Source organism: Typopeltis vanoorti, chromosome 7, assembly GCF_054136105.1.
Source record: "Typopeltis vanoorti isolate ZY-2024b chromosome 7, IOZ_Tvanoo_1.0, whole genome shotgun sequence".
In the NCBI taxonomy this organism is placed as follows: Eukaryota; Metazoa; Arthropoda; class Arachnida; order Uropygi; family Thelyphonidae; genus Typopeltis; species Typopeltis vanoorti.
The window spans coordinates 141,484,805-141,501,075 of record NC_143555.1 but is presented as its reverse complement, the minus strand read 5'-3'; the positions used below and the strand labels follow the sequence as shown (position 1 = coordinate 141,501,075).

General features: G+C 33.5%; 1 protein-coding gene across 1 annotated transcript in view; it reads left to right on the top strand.

The window, feature by feature from the left end:
- LOC150105135 (uncharacterized) overlaps positions 1–14,660 on the top strand; it is a 60,484-nt gene extending 45,824 nt beyond the window's left edge. Inside the window, exon 6 of the mRNA XM_090395068.1 lies at positions 14,430–14,660. Within this exon, the coding sequence (XP_090251194.1) occupies positions 14,430–14,528 (99 nt within the window). The 3' untranslated portion in view covers positions 14,529–14,660. The remainder of the gene's footprint in view (positions 1–14,429) is intronic.
- Positions 14,661–16,271: the final 1,611 nt, after the last annotated feature.

The following is a 16,271-nucleotide window of genomic DNA, read 5'->3' as shown; positions in this document are numbered from 1 at the left end:
ACACCGGGAGGCAAAGGGCTAACCACACTTTGTATACGGTTAAATGAATAGAAAACTCTCAACACTGTAAGGTAAAAGAGAGAAAAAAGGAAGAAGAAGAATAATATCACAGCCGTTCATAAATAATCTGCCTGCAAGTCATTTGTTTAGCTTATAGTCACTAATTATGATGGTGATGCTCTCCTCTCTGATTTTTAGAATTCTAATTATACCTTGTTTCTGGGAATGATTGCAGATTAGAAATTGAAAATATTTGCATGAGATAAGCACTTTATTATTATATGTCGATTTCATCGCAACCTTTTCCAAAAAAAATTTATTCACCCCCCCCCCCCCCAAAAAAAAAAAACTTTCTAAGATCTGCCCAGCTCTACCTGATACTTATAAAAGAAAGTCGTATGAAAATCGGATCAGCAGTTCTCAAGTTTTAAGCGAACAAAGAGATAGATAGAAAAACAAATTTGCATTTTGTTATGCATCTAGTAAATGCATTATGTCTATCTATTGAAATCAACAAAAGAAATATAAATTGCATGTATGTAAATGAGGACAAGTTGGAGCTAAAAATTTAATAACACTTCAAATTAAAAAAAAAAAAAAACTGCACATACGTAAATTGCACATACGTAAAAATCACATGTAAAATAGTAAATAACAATCAGTATTAAAAACAATCCCAATGAAAGGATGAGCCTTGTGTGCTGCTACCAATTTCATTGATATTTGGCTTTATATTTGTCAGCAGCATTCTTAAATCACCGCGATCAGCTATTTTAGTTAGTTTCTTTTTTTTTTAGTTAAAAGATTTGTGACTGCACTGAACCCATGTTTCACTAAATATGATGATGGAAATGTGATTAAAAACTTTACTACAGCCCACAATCCAGGAATAAAGTGTGGGCATCTGCTTTTGCAACCAGAACTGTTGGTACTGGTTTCTGAATTTTAATTTCAATTCCTCATTTATTGTTACTTCTATCAGTTGTAATTGTACAAGCAAACTTTTAGATGCTATAAAACAATCTTACAGTAGTAAGCATAAGTAAAAATGACAACTCCGTGTGGCATGATTCACATTTTTCAGCACTTCGGAGGGTTTTTTTTTGGATGAGACTCCTCTTCTCTTCAATTTCTATTTAGATATTATGCATCTAAATAGAAATTGCATGTAAATGAGTAAATTGCATAATATTTAATATAATGCAATATATTAGTCCTTACAAAAGTGGATTAATGCATCACATTCATCAAATTTATGAGTATTTATTATTATGGATAGTTTTGCATGTAGTCTCGTTTATCTTTTAACTTTTGAATTGAGACCTGTTAGTGGTTGTCAGCAGTTGAGACAACTAAATGTTTGTAAACCTCAACTAAATCTCAATACAAAACAATATACTGATTTCAAAGTCATTAAAATAATTTTAATTCCATAATGCCTTTGCCACTCACTGTATCAAATGCAGCCATGTTATGTTTGCAGAACAAAGGACACATTTATGTCAGTTATTTATGAAATTATTGTCTTACCACACTGCCTCTCGCCATTGCAAATGTAAACAGATTTATCTCTCTATCCCTCGATGAAGGAATGATAATTTGTTCCTTCAAAGAAAATTCTCATTTGTATTTTATACAATATGAATTGCACTGCAATATATGTTTTAGAGTGATTCATAAATAACAAGTCACTTTAATTTTGAAGTTACTCGTGTTATTTATAAGACTAAACTATCACCACCTGACATCTCCCTTTTGGAATTCAAAGCTCTTGCTTCTTCTCCTGATGTGATGATAATATTTCTCTAAGGAGAAATAACATCATCATCTCAAGTACACAGAGTCAGTTCAGTTTTCATTCTTGACAAGAAATATTACAGTGGAAAGTTTTAGTGCTTCCCATAGATTATACCACATATAGTTGCATCAGTCAGGACATTTTACAAAGATTGAAAAAAAAAAAAAAATTAATCAACCACATGATGAAATCACTTCATTGAACTGATGCAAGTACATTACTCTCACAAAAAGACAAAACTGACCTCTTGGCATAATTCATCTTTGTAAAGATAGATGAGGCAGATCACTTTCTCCGATGAAAGAATCAATGCACTGCATTCCTCTCCTGTGGTCTTTTGACAAGAAGACATCAAAAGTACTTTAAATACCTAGATACCAAAAGTCTTCTAGTTCTAATGATATTCCCTTGGTTGTGTACACTTGTTCTATATGATCTTCATTCTCTTTTGTAATTAGTCGGCATTGAGTCTTTCCCACAGCTGAGAAGCAAGTTTATATTCATTCTATTCTGGTAAAAGGGAGAGAGAGATCAAATGTCCTTACCTCAGTCCTCTAAAATGATAGAGGAAATCATTAACATTCCTCTTCTTAACCACCTGAAGGTCTATCATTTAATGAATGATGAGCATTATGGATTCTACCAGATTAGATCCACAGATCTATCCTGTATAATCTTCTTTTGGGTATGTGCTTTTGGAGGGAAAACTTGTGCAGTCACCTCTAGACATTTGAGGGCCATCTGGATAGCCAATTTTCTCTCTGGCCACTCACTACTCACTACATGTGTATGCTAACTTTTTTTTTTTGTTTTGTTTTTTTCTCACTGACCTCAAATGTTACCCATAGTTTTTCTGGTAGTAGTACACTTTGTTTCCCCCTTATTTAATAGACCTTGCAGTACTCAAACATCTTCAACTTTAAACTTGACAACCAGTCAGTGCTATAATTGCTAATTTCAGAAACAATCTCATTAGCCTTGCATTACTTCAATAATATAGACTCTAGACTTCCTTATCTGCCAAAAAAAAAAAAAAAAAAAAAAATAGCTGTCCTATTCCATTCAAGACACGTCTTTCTACTAGTTCTACTCCTAATACTATATAAATCTCAGATTTCCTTAAAATGCTGGATGCTATTCAAAAAAAGCAGTCCAAAAGTTCTTAAAGATACCCCCCCCCCATATCTCTTAGACTTATCAATTGCTATCTTACTGACATTCTGTTTTTGATTTTTGTTACAGATACTGCTTGTTGCTGTTCCACAGCATTGATATTTATAATTTCTCTACTTTTCTGCAAAGCTTATAATAACAAAAACAGCAGCTACTTAACATCCAGTTGCAGCCTAACTACAAAACCTGCTTTTCCTGCTCTTTCATTTTATCATCCTCTTTCTCTGGAACAGCCTTTCTGTGCCACGTCCCCCAAAAGGACTATGGTTTCCAGCTGTTCAAAAAAAAAAAAAAAAGAAGAACATTGATAACTTTCTTCTCTCTTAATTCATTCCCATACATGCTTCTAATGCATGAGGATCTATTTCTATCCCTTATGTGAGAATGATAAACATATATAATATATAAGAAGAAACTGGTTCATGTTGAAAGAATTTTGTAATGGTTGGAAATCAGTGAGGAGAAAGGTTTAAACACCTGTACTGACTTTCCTTCATCATCATCATCAAATTCCTGCCATGTTAAATGCATCATCATCATCAAATTCCTGCCATGATCTTCCTGCAAAACTTAAATACAGATCTTTGTTATATTCCCATGATTTCTCGACTATTTGTCATAAAGTGAAGATCTGATCCTGACAGTCTCTATTTGGCCTGAATCCAGCCTGTTTTTCACCAAGCTTTTCCTCCACAACTCTTCTCAACCATTTCTCAAGTATACTAGCATAAATCTTACCAGGAACACTCAGTAGGGAACTCAAGGGGGTGTACAGGATATAATAGTACTACATGAAAAATTTACATCATTACTAACTCCTATCTGCAATTTTCCTCCAAATCAGTCTGTTACTTGTCAAGACTCCAACATTATCAGATCTTATATTTCTATCGTCTAAGCCACTTTGTACCATATCAATCCATCTATATCTTGGTCTTCCTCTGGGTCGTTTTCCTGCCAAACTGGCGGAGAACACTTGTTTTGCTAATCTTTCCTTGCCCATTCTGTGTAAGTGACCATACCACCTGAGACTAGATCTGTTAACACATTCCTGGATGCTGACAATATCAAGTTCTTTCCTAATATCCTCGTTTTTAATATGATATTACCACTGATGCCATCTGTTCATGCCTCTAATCTTTCTCAGGACTCTCATAGCTGTGGTCTCTATTCTTTGGTCAAGTGTTTTACTTCTGACCCAGCTCTCAGATCCATAAGTTAAAACTGGTTTGAACACTGTCTTGTATACAGCAAATTTAGTGTTCCAACTAATTTCTCTCTTATTCCATATGAATTTATTCAATTGACTTCCTACCATACCAGCTTTGTTGATTCTGTTGTCTATTTCCATATTTAATTTACCATCTTCACTAAAAATTGTGCCTAAGTAGCTGAAATGTTTCACTTGTTCCACAGGTTCTCCATTCACAATGCAGTTTACATTTTCAACAATTCTGCCTATTTTCATTGTCTTTGTCTTTTTATTGCTGACCTTCATCTTATATCTATTACAACAGTTATTCAATTTAGTCAGGTAATCTTGCAGACTTGTAGCAGATTTATTTCGAAGTATAACATCGTCTGCATAAAGCAAAGAGCTGACATTAACATCTCCAATTTTGATATCAGGTTTAATACCACTTTCCTTCATAATATGATCCATATAGATAATGAATAACAGAGGGGATAATGTGCATCCTTGTCTCACACCAGATTTAACATTAAACCATCTTCCTGTACCTCCTTCAATCCTAACTGCTGATTTACAACTCAAATTAAGACTAAGTATTGCTTGATATAACCATTGACACCATATAACTGCAGCATATTGAATAGCTTCTCTCTTGGCACCTTGTCATATGCCTTTTCCAGATCGACAAAACTTAAATACAGATCTTTGTTATATTCTCATGCTTTCTGGACTATTTGTCGTAAAGTGAAGATCTGATCCTGACAGTCTCTATTTGGCCTGAACCCAGCCTGTTTTTCACCAAGCTTTTCCTCCACAACTCTTCTCAACTGTTTCTCAAGTATACTAGCATAAATCTTACCAGGAACACTCAGTAGGGGAAATACCTTCTGTAATTCTCACTTTTATTTCCCTTTTTATATATGGGTACTATGAGAGCTCTACTCCAATCATCAGGAATTCATCCCTCTGTCCATGCCTTCTGAACTATGCAGTGCAGCCACTGTAAGACTTTTATACCACCATACTCAAGCATTTCTGGTTGAATATCATCTATCCCTGCTGCCTTTCCACATTTCAAGCCTTTGATGGCTTTTTCTACTTCAATTTCTGACTAATGACTTTCCTTAGACATTGCTAAAAAGATTTACCACATAAATCTTACTTATAAAGAATATTTAACTCATGTAAAATATTCTTTATTCGTAGAATTTTTGCCTGAGTATCACAGATATCATCAGTACAAGTACAAAGGCTAATTAAACAATAACTGTTATATTCACAAAATGCCACATAAGTAGCTAGGGTTAAATTTCCTAAATTTATTTAAAAAAAAACATTTAAAAAAATTTTTTTTTTTTTATATGATGAAATCACTTCATTGAACTGATGCAAGTACATTACTCTCACACAATTACAAGTTAGGAAAGATTTGCTGATTTATAGAGTACTATCTCCCACAAGGGAGAAAGACGTAGACCATCAGATCTGTTTAGGTTAGGGGAGTGAAGTAACATTTCACATATTTCTTTGTAAAGCCGTTCCATTAGGAACCAACTTTTGTGAATGACTTGTCTCTTGTTCCACTGAACTCTATATGTCTAGTGTTGATGGTGGCATGATCTGAAGGTCCAGACTGTTCAAGGTACTGAATATACGACTTGTGTTCTTCTAACCAGATCAGAGCAGATCTTCCTGTTTGTCTGAAATATGATAACCCACAAGAGCAGGTAATCTGGTAGACACCTGGGTAGCTGAGATGTGGGAGCTTGTCCTTTAGTGATGTCAGGAATGTGGAGATTTTTCTGACGGGTCGAAAGGCCACACGTATATTTAGTGGTTTTAACATTTAGCTATATGTTCGCTAATGCCTTGCACATAGGGGATAGGTATACGCGTAGGTTTGTCTGTATTTGAAGAGGATGCTGAAGCACAACTACTTAAAGCTATTTTTATGAAGGAATTCTTATAATCATTGCATATGAAGGAGGAATTAATATATTGTAATTCTTTTTGTAATAGTTCTTCTGAAGAACAAAAGGAGTGGGTGCTATGAACCAGTGTTTTTATAGTACCTGCCTTTTGACTGGGATAGTGATTCAGTATGAATGTACTGGCCTGTATGAGTCTCCTTCCTATAGACTGTGAATTGTAGGTTACCTTCTGGTTGGCGAAGAATTAAGAGGTCTAGAAAGGCTAACTGCTTATTTACTTCTACTTCTAGGGTGAACTGGATCCTTGGATGAAGTGCATTTATTTTTGAGAGAAACTGTTGTAATTCCTCCGAAGTGCCCTTCCATATGGTAAAAATGTCGTCCACATATCTGAATCAAAGGTTAGGTCTGAGTGAAATGTTGTCAGAGATATGTTGTTCGAAGTGCTCCATGAAGTAGTTGGCAATAGCAGGAGATATTGGATTACCCATTGCTGGTACCCATACCTAACCTAATCTGAACAGTCTGTACTTACAGAACATGCCATCAACACTAGACATAGAGTTCAGTGGAACAAGGCAAAAGTCATTCACAAAAGTCGGTTCCTAATGCAACGGCTTTACAAAGAAACATGTGAAATGTTACTTCACTCCCCTAACCCAAACAGATCCGATGGTCTACGTCTTTCCCCCTTGTGGAAGATAGTGCTCTATAAATCAGCAAATCTTTCCTAACTTGTAATTATTAAAAACAACACGTAAGTCCACAGTAATAACTTTAATTAATAAATAAGGTAGATATTTCGTACTAAAACTAATAGTACATCTTCAGTGTTAAGTTTAAGATATTAGTTTAAGATAATTAAGATAACTAATTATCTCAAATATTAATTATGTATTAATTTCTTTCATTTCCTAGCTTGCGACAACATTGTATTTTAATAGGTGATCCACCGAATCTTCGTTACTTGTATTCTCTTCCTATCTGTTTGTAACACTGAAGATGTACTATTAGTTTTAGTATGAAATATCTACCTTATTTATTAATTAAAGTTATTACTGTGGACTTACGTGTTGTTTTTAATAATTATACTATGCCACAGGTTCCTCTAACTTGTAATTGTATACATTTTTTTTTTTAAATAAATTTAGGAAATTTAACCCTAGCTACTTAGATGGCGCTTTGTGAATATAACAGTTATTGTTTAATTAGCCTTTGTACTTGTACTGATGATGCCTGTGATATTCAGGCGAAAATTCTACGAATAAAAAATATTTTACGTGAGTTAATTCCATTATTATAATAGTAAGTAAAAACATTTTGTACACCAGTTTCCAGTCTCACACTCAGTTTATGCATAAATGTATATTTTTTTATATTAGTGTTGCCCATTTTTTGTCTAGCTATAATCACTAAATTAATTCACTTAATTAGGAAGGCCTGTATAGCCCTGTGGAAGTGGTATTTGCGATAAATCGACTTAGCTACAGAAATCCATCGGCATTTGCATGAGTTCACATGACTGTTCTGTCTAGACCAGTGGGCGCCAAAGGGGTCGATATAACATTGTTAGAGGTCGATTCGGGCTCAGGGATCGATTGGGGGTTGACAGAAAAATATAAGACATCATTGTATGGGTAATATTTAATTCGGTTAACTTGGATTACCTCCATGACAAAAGACATGGAGGTAATGACAACGCAATTAAGAGTGAATCGTGGGATCAGTACCTCCATCTTACAGGTCCATTAACTGGACCTGTAAGATGGAGTAAGGTCATGAAAATAGTTACTGAGGCCAATCAAGTAGGCCAAAATGACGTATTTACCAATAAACAGATGTTGGTGGTTCCTGCCGGCCGGCACAGTGGGAGCGAGATTGCAACACATGCATGGTTCTTATTTACTGATACAAGTATTTGATCCCAGTCTCAATTTTGCGCATTGACATACAAGTGACCATTAATGTTCTAAAATTCATCAACATACATATTATAATTCAATCGTTATTCATTCACGAACTAAACTTCTCTATGTTGAAGAGTTGAGCAGCGCTGGTAGTAATACCTGTGATATTAATACCAGTAGTTTATTAATATCACTAGTAATAACAGTGATATTACTAGTGATTGTAATAGTAGTAGTAATAGTAATATAATAATATTTACTATATTATACATACAATAAACACTGTAACTATAAAATAAACAATCTAAAAACTCACATAAGCGTCTTTTTTGCTTGTCCTATTATAATTACGTAATAGTAAAATAGAGGGGGTCGATAAGAAGTCAAGAAACTCTTGAAGGGGTCGATGGGCAAAGAACTTTGGCGACCCCTGGTCTAGACAGTAGACACTATAAACAAATATGCCTCTGCAACTTGCTGATGTCAGTTCACTCACCTGGTGCAGGCCAAATGTAACTAATTCAGAATGTATTAAGTTGGAGTGGATTAAGAGTAATATTGGAGTGGAGACATTGGAGAAATTACTAAATAAAATATGTGACAAGTTTGATTTATCATATAACTAATTTTTATAGTATGTTAAAAAATTATTGACTGTAAATTAGAAACTCTAAAAAAAATTTTTGTGCACACAGTTAGTAGGATTGTGCGCACTCCCTTTTTGAATGGTGTGCATACATGCACAGCTTGGAGGGAACATTGTCATTCCATTCTGTCATCAAGAGTAGGAAATTCAGTTTTCGTTTTGCTTTATTAATTTTTATACCTTTACACGATATTTTTCAAAACTACTTATACCACAGTAAGTTAGGAACTTTTAAATAATTCAGTTGATTTTTACAAAAAAATTAGAAAATTTATTGTTTTTATTATTTGACACCTCCAAAGACTCATCACAGGACAGCATTCTACTCCACTTTGCCACACACACACACACACATCTCAATGTCTCCCCTGCTATTTAATTTTCCTACTACACACAACGACCATCAACACCATCTACTGCTCATTACCAATCAGTTCTGATAGAAGTGACAACAGAATTTGCTTGCCTATTCTCCTTACACGTTAGCCACTGTATAATTCTTTTATCATTGCTTGAACAATTGATTCTTCTTAAATGAAAATAAAATTTTCATGATTAGAAAAATAACCAATGAACCTCAATAAAGGTCGAAACCGGTCTGGGTAGTGACCCCATAATGCATAGCATTATACATACCCGTAAGGATGTGTGCTTTGCATTATGGGATACTAAGGCAAGTGATGTGAAATCATTAGCTTTTATATAGGAATTGCCCTGTCCTGATTATATTTCAGGTGCAAACTTTGTTTGCTTACACTTGGATAAAGGATTAAACCAAGTATATAATTTCTTGGTATGTTTAATTTATAGTATAACCAAGTGGAAAAACTTCCAACTTTTGAAAGAAGATTTAAGCAATCTACTGAGGTAAAATGATGCAATGATTTTTGATGTCATCTGTTCAATGTTCAATACAATCATTAAATACTACTGTAATAAAGACAGGCAAAACAAGCTACTAACTCCACATTTGATTCCTCCTATGAAATCCATGAAGAATGCTGTCACAAATAAATTAAAATCCTGAATGGGGTCTACTTAACAGTGAAGATTTATAATCAGAACTGGCTATATATACTTTATTTAATGCCTATTTTGTGCAATTGTTTAAATTACAGTTTTACATGCAAAAACTAGATAGAGTGCACACACACACACACACACACACTGTATTTATTCATAATTAGTTATTAGTTATCAAAGATACAACAGATAATACAACATGGAAAATGACAACAAAGAAAAATATCAATAAAACAAAATTTCATAAAGTAAAAAAATGTGTTGATTTATGGAGAATGTCAGTCACAACCCATAAATGCATGGATAAAAAAGAGAAGATCAGAATGAAATCAACATGTTAATAGGAGACCCAAAAAGAATAGTTAAACTAGCAAGAGAGAGGTAGACCAAAAAAAAAAAATAAAGTGGACAGTTGCCTACATTGAAATATTTGGAGATGCAACAAGCTGAAGCAAGAAGTTATTGATCTTAATAAGAATAAAGAGCTGCACATATTTCACTAGCTGATATCACTGATTTCTCTATCCTCATAACTAGTTGCCTTGATTGTAATTCTAGAAATCTGTATAATTGGTTTCATCAAGATTATAACATTAAAACTAATTTAAATGTTTCAATTAGTTTAATGTTTTTAAAATAATTAAAAATTTAATGGCATATGATCCATTAAAGGATCATATATCATTAAAACTGTTTAAATTTAAACCACTAAGATTAATGCTTATGCAAAGTAAAACACAGTAGCTCTAACTATGGTAAACTCAGTGAATATTTGTAAGCGGTTTTGGATGCAAATGTTTAACACATTAAGAATCTGTTTTCTAAGTAAAATATTCAACTTCTCATCTTAACTGACATTTTGTCATTAAATAAATAAAATTTTAATAAAAAATAATCTCCCAATTTAATGTTGATACAGAAATCATACCCATTATTTGCTCAACTTATAGCATTATTCTTAGTGGTTTAAACTGTTAACATACAAACTAATAATTAATGCCAGTTATAAAGAGATCGAAGTTCTTTTTTCTGAATGGGGTGTGTGAGAGAGATGTTAATGTGAGTTAAAAGAGACATCAGCTGCCCATTTCCCTGCTTTACTCATTTTGAAAGGCAATACATATATCGTATTTTATATAATCTGGTTTACATTTTACATTTGAAAGTAATTTGACATATATTAAATTAGCTCACATATGTCAAATTTGACATATGTTAAATTAGCTCAACTATGTCAAATTTGACATATGTTAAATTAGCTCTGGGGTGCTTAAGGGTCAAAGCTGTATAACTGAGAGGAGACCTCCACATAGCCTTTAAAGGGATGCGGAGAACCGACCAGGGCTTCTGACCTAATGTCCAATCCTCACCTTCTCGTAGTGCACCCTGTTGGGTATCTACTTTGATACTGAACGAACGAGGATGGGCTGGCAATTTGGGATTTTAGCCGACCAAATTGTATTTTTATTGGTTAAACCAAAATAAAAAATGATGGTACAACATGACAAAATTTCATGCCGGCTGGGGTGTCGCCCGGTTAAACAAGGCCCCTGTTGTTTTCGCCAGGGAACCAGGGTGAACAGTGAAAAGTCAGCTACTGGAACAAATCTGAAAACAAACCCCAACTCAACATCACCAGAGTTAAAGATCGGTACTATCAACGTAAGAAGCCTGAATGGCAAAGAAATAGAGCTAGCTGAGGAATTAGATAAGTACCAGATCGACATAATAGGGGTGACTGAAACAAAAAAGACCAAAACTGGTGAGATCTTTCTGAGCAATAAATACAAAATGTTATATTCAGGCAATGACAATCAAGGAAAAGAAGGAGTAGCCATAGTATTCAACACAAAATACGAGGCTAATCTTCTTGAATGGCAGTCAGTCTCAAGTAGAGTAATGTGGGCAAATATGAGAATGGGGAACTGGACAATGAGATTTATTTGTGCCTATGGTCCCACAGAAGGTTCTACTAAGGTAGAAGTGGAGGAATTTTTTGAGGCTTTAGAAAAAGCAACTGACACAATGAAAAAGGAAAAGTTGGTCCTTGTTGGGGATCTAAATAGCAGAGTAGGAAATGATTGTGAGACAAACAAAAATATTTTGGGAAAATTTGGTGAAAAGAGCAAAGCTAATAATAATGGCAAATATCTGTTGGATTTCTGCTCACGACATGGACTGGTTATTACTAACACCATGTTCCAACATAAAAATGTGCACAAAATTCACATGGAGAGAAGAGGCTAGGAATAAGAAAAGTCTCATTGACTATGTTATTGTTGATAGTGATGTTTTCTCCCTGGTGCAGGACACCAGAGTGTACAGAGGATTTGAAATTGGAAGTGATCACTATTTAGCCTTGAGCAGGATAAAATTGAATTTCATATTGAAAAGAATAACATGTAAGAAAGTTTTAAAGCGAATAAAAGTTGAGCAGCTATCAGATGTGAACTGTAGACTAAAATACAGAAAGATTATTGAAAAGAAAATGAAAGAGTTTGAGAACAGGAATCAAGCCTTGGAGATTCAGTGGCAAACTCTGAAGAAAACATTGATTGATTCTGCCAGAGAGGCATGTGGTGAGGTTGTGTGCAAGGATAAAAAAATCAGAACTCCCTGGTGGACACAGGAAGTTAAAGAGGCTGTGAAGCTGTGAAGAAAGCATATCAAAAGTTCCTGGCAAATAAGTCAGCTTTTACTCTTACAGAATACAGAGACAAATGTAAGAAAGCTAAACAGTGTGTAAAACTAGCTAAACAAAAGTCATGGGAGGATTTTGGCAAGAATATATATAAAATAAATATCAAGAAGGTGGCAAAATATTCTGGAGGTTGTTGAAGAAGCTTAGGAATGGAGTAAAGAGTGCTGTAAAAGGAGTTAGAGATGATAAAGGTGACATGAAAACAGGAGAAAAAGATATCCTTGAAGTATGGAGTAATTACTTTGAAAAACTGCTAAATGAAACAAGCAGTGATGACAGCACAGTGATAAAAAACACTGACCAGGCATGCAGTCAGGAATACATATCCATACTTGAAGTAGAAAAAGCCATCAAAGGCTTGAAATGTGGAAAGGCAGCAGGAGTAGATGAAATTCGACCAGAAATGCTGAAGTATGGTGGTATAAAAGTCTTACAGTGGCTGCACTGCATAGTTCAGAAAGCCTGGACAGAGGGACGAATTCCCGATTATTGGAGTAGAGCTCTCATAGTACCCATATATAAAAAGGGAAATAAAACTGAATGTGAGAATTACAGAGGTATTTCCCTACTGAGTGTTCCTGGCAAGATCTATGCAAGTATACTTGAGAAACAGTTGAGAAGAATTGTGGAAGAAAAGCTTGGTGAAGAACAAGCTGGATTCAGGCCAAATAGAGGCTGTCAGGATCAGATCTTCACTTTACGACAAATAGTAGAGAAAGCATAGGAATATAACAAAGATCTGTATTTAAGTTTTGTCGATCTGGAAAAAGCATATGACAAGGTGCCAAGAGAGAAGCTATTCAATACGCTGCAGTTATATGGTGTCAATGGGGCATTATATCAAGCAATACTTAGTCTTTATTTGAGTTCAGTTGTAAGTCAGCAGTTAGAATTGAAGGAAGTACAGGAAGATGGTTTAATGTTAAATCTGGTGTGAGACAAGGATGTACATTATCCTCTCCGTTATTCATTATCTATATGGATCACATTATGAAGGAAAGTGGTATTAAACCTGATATCAAAATTGGAGATGTTAATGTCAGCTCTTTGCTTTATGCTGATGATGTTATACTTCTAAATAAATCTGCTACAAGTCTGCAAGATTCTCTGACTAAATTGAATAGCTGTTGTAATAGATATGGTATGAAGGTCAGCAATAAAAAGACAAAGACAATGAAAATAGACAGAATCATTGAAAATGTTAACTGTGTTGTGAATGGAGAACCTGTTGAACAAGTAAAACATTTCAGCTACTTAGGCGCGATTTTTACTGAAGATGGTAAATTAAATATAGAAATAGACAACAGAATCAGCAAAGCTGGTATGGTGGGAAGTCAATTGAATAAATTCATATGGAGTAAGAGAGAAATTAGTCGGAACACTAAATTAGCTGTATACAAGACAGTGTTCAAACTAGTTTTAATTTATGGATCTGAGAGCTGGGTCAGAAGTAAAACACTTGACCAAAGACTAGAGACCGCAGATATGAGAGTCCTGAGAAAGATTCGAGGCGTGAACAGATGGCATCAATGGCAATATCATATTAAAAATGAGGATATTAGGAAAGAACTTGACATTGTCAGCATCCAGGAATGCGTTAGCAGAGCTAATCTCAGGTGGTATGGTCATTTAAATAGAATGGGAGAGGAAAGATTAGTGAAACAAGTGTTCTCTGCCAGGTTGGCAGGAAAACGACCCAGAGGAAGACCAAGATATAGGTGGATTGATACGGTACAAAGTGCCTTAGACAATAGAAATATAAGATCTGATAATGTTGGAGTCTTGACAAGTAACAGACTGATTTGGAGGAAAATTGTAGATAGGAAGTTAGTAATGATGTAATTTTTCATGTAGTACTGTCATATCCTGTACACCCCTTGAGGGTACATGGCATGAATTTGATGATGATGATGATAAATTAGCTCTCTGTTTACTGAAATATAACATATTTTAAACAAACTCTCTTGATCAGAATTCATGTATTTCATACTTTGAGTGAAAAATATGAACTAATATATCCATAATTAATCACATATAAAAACTGAAAATTTTTTTCAGGAAAAGGTTCGTCTGAGGTACCGAATCAACTATTCCATAGACGGAACAAAATACAATGAATCTGGAGAGCTAAAAGATCTACTGAGAGAAAAATCATAGCTGAATTTTTTTCCCTTACAAATGATGTTGATTGCGTGCAATTAGGTCTTTGCAATAACTAATTAGAACATGTACCATACATTTTTAGCACTTGTTTTACAGGCATAAAATTTCAAATTTTGCTTCCTTATTCATCCTTTTGTTGATGTGTAGGGAAGAAAAGATTCATTGGAAAAGTGTGGTTATAACCAGAAAAGATATTTTCTAGCTAATATGGCATATTGTATAGTCATAGATACATAGAGGATAACTGGATTGCTTCAAAAAAGTCACTTTTTATCAAATTGTAAAAGCAGTACTATGTATTTACTTTTACACAGCTTACTGCTTTGATTATATGTATTTTATATATTCTGGAGAAATTTTTAACACACACACACATACACACAGAAAAGTAATTACTGTGTAATTATTTGTACACTAGCTGTTGCTTGCTGTAAAAAAGTGTAAAATTGTAATTTCTTTTCATTACATGCCATCCACATTATCTGTTTTTATATTGCCTACATTAGTTACACTTAACTATTCATGAAGCAAAGTATACTGTAAATTTAATGTTATGAATGTTATGATTGAATTATTAAGGCTCTTGACAATCTGTCTAATTACACCGAGGTATTTTTTGTAAGAGAGATTTTATTAACAACTATAGAGATTAATTTTCATATAGAAGGATAATTATTCTGTTTAAAATATTCTGATATAATCTTAAGAGGAGCTGATGATTACTTCATTCTGATTGAATATATACTCGCTGTTACTGGGACAGAAAAGATGCTTTATGTGAAGTTATTGGAACAACCTATACCATTAGGACAGTAGGCTTTTATTTATTTTTCCTTTCTTTCTTTCTTTTTTTTTTTTTTGGCAGTTATTATAATATAGAGATATAGTTCTTGAAATGTGGTTGAGTTTTGCATCTCCTTGTATTTTCAGGATGATGTTAGTATATAATTTATGCTTTGTCCTGTCTTACAATACAACAGAGTTTATTTGTATACATTGAATTCTTGAAAGGTTTGAATAATATGTTGCTGTTTTTGTATGTTTAGCTTTAAAAATGTATTGATTGATCATTGAATCTTATAACTGCATTCAGTAGAGATGATGTTATAATATTTCTAATGAAAAAAAAGTGAAGAAAATTGAGTATAGAAAAATAAATTCCAAGAGACTAGGGGAAAGTTTTTTTTAATATGGAAACCAATTAACGTTTTGTTTTATATATACAACACAAAATTATGCATATTTTATATATAAAATATGCATAATGTAATCATTATATATTGATTACATTTCATATGCATGGAAGTAATTAAACATGTAACTTAATTGGATTGAAAATTTTGAATTGAATGAATTATGTGAAAACTTTATATTTCATTTAGTATAAAGTATATAATTACCTGTGAATTAAGTTTTTCTTTATCAAAGTAGATTGAGTTGATAATTTTTTTTTATTGTGAAAAGTAATAATTTTAAGCAAGAGTTATGAAGAAGTGTTTTTTAAATACTTTGGTTATACCTCATTACTCATTTTTTGCAAAAAACAACAAAAAGCAGCTTCAATGACTGTTGTACTTATTATAAAGGGAATTAGAATGATTATAATTCCACAGTTTTATTTTCCAGGTTTTATGATTATTCAAAAAAGTGTACATGGTAGCATACCTTTTTTTCTCCCCTCGTTATCTGAGAATTATAAGTAGTACAAAATAAAATTTCAAAATGTTTTAAAGATCA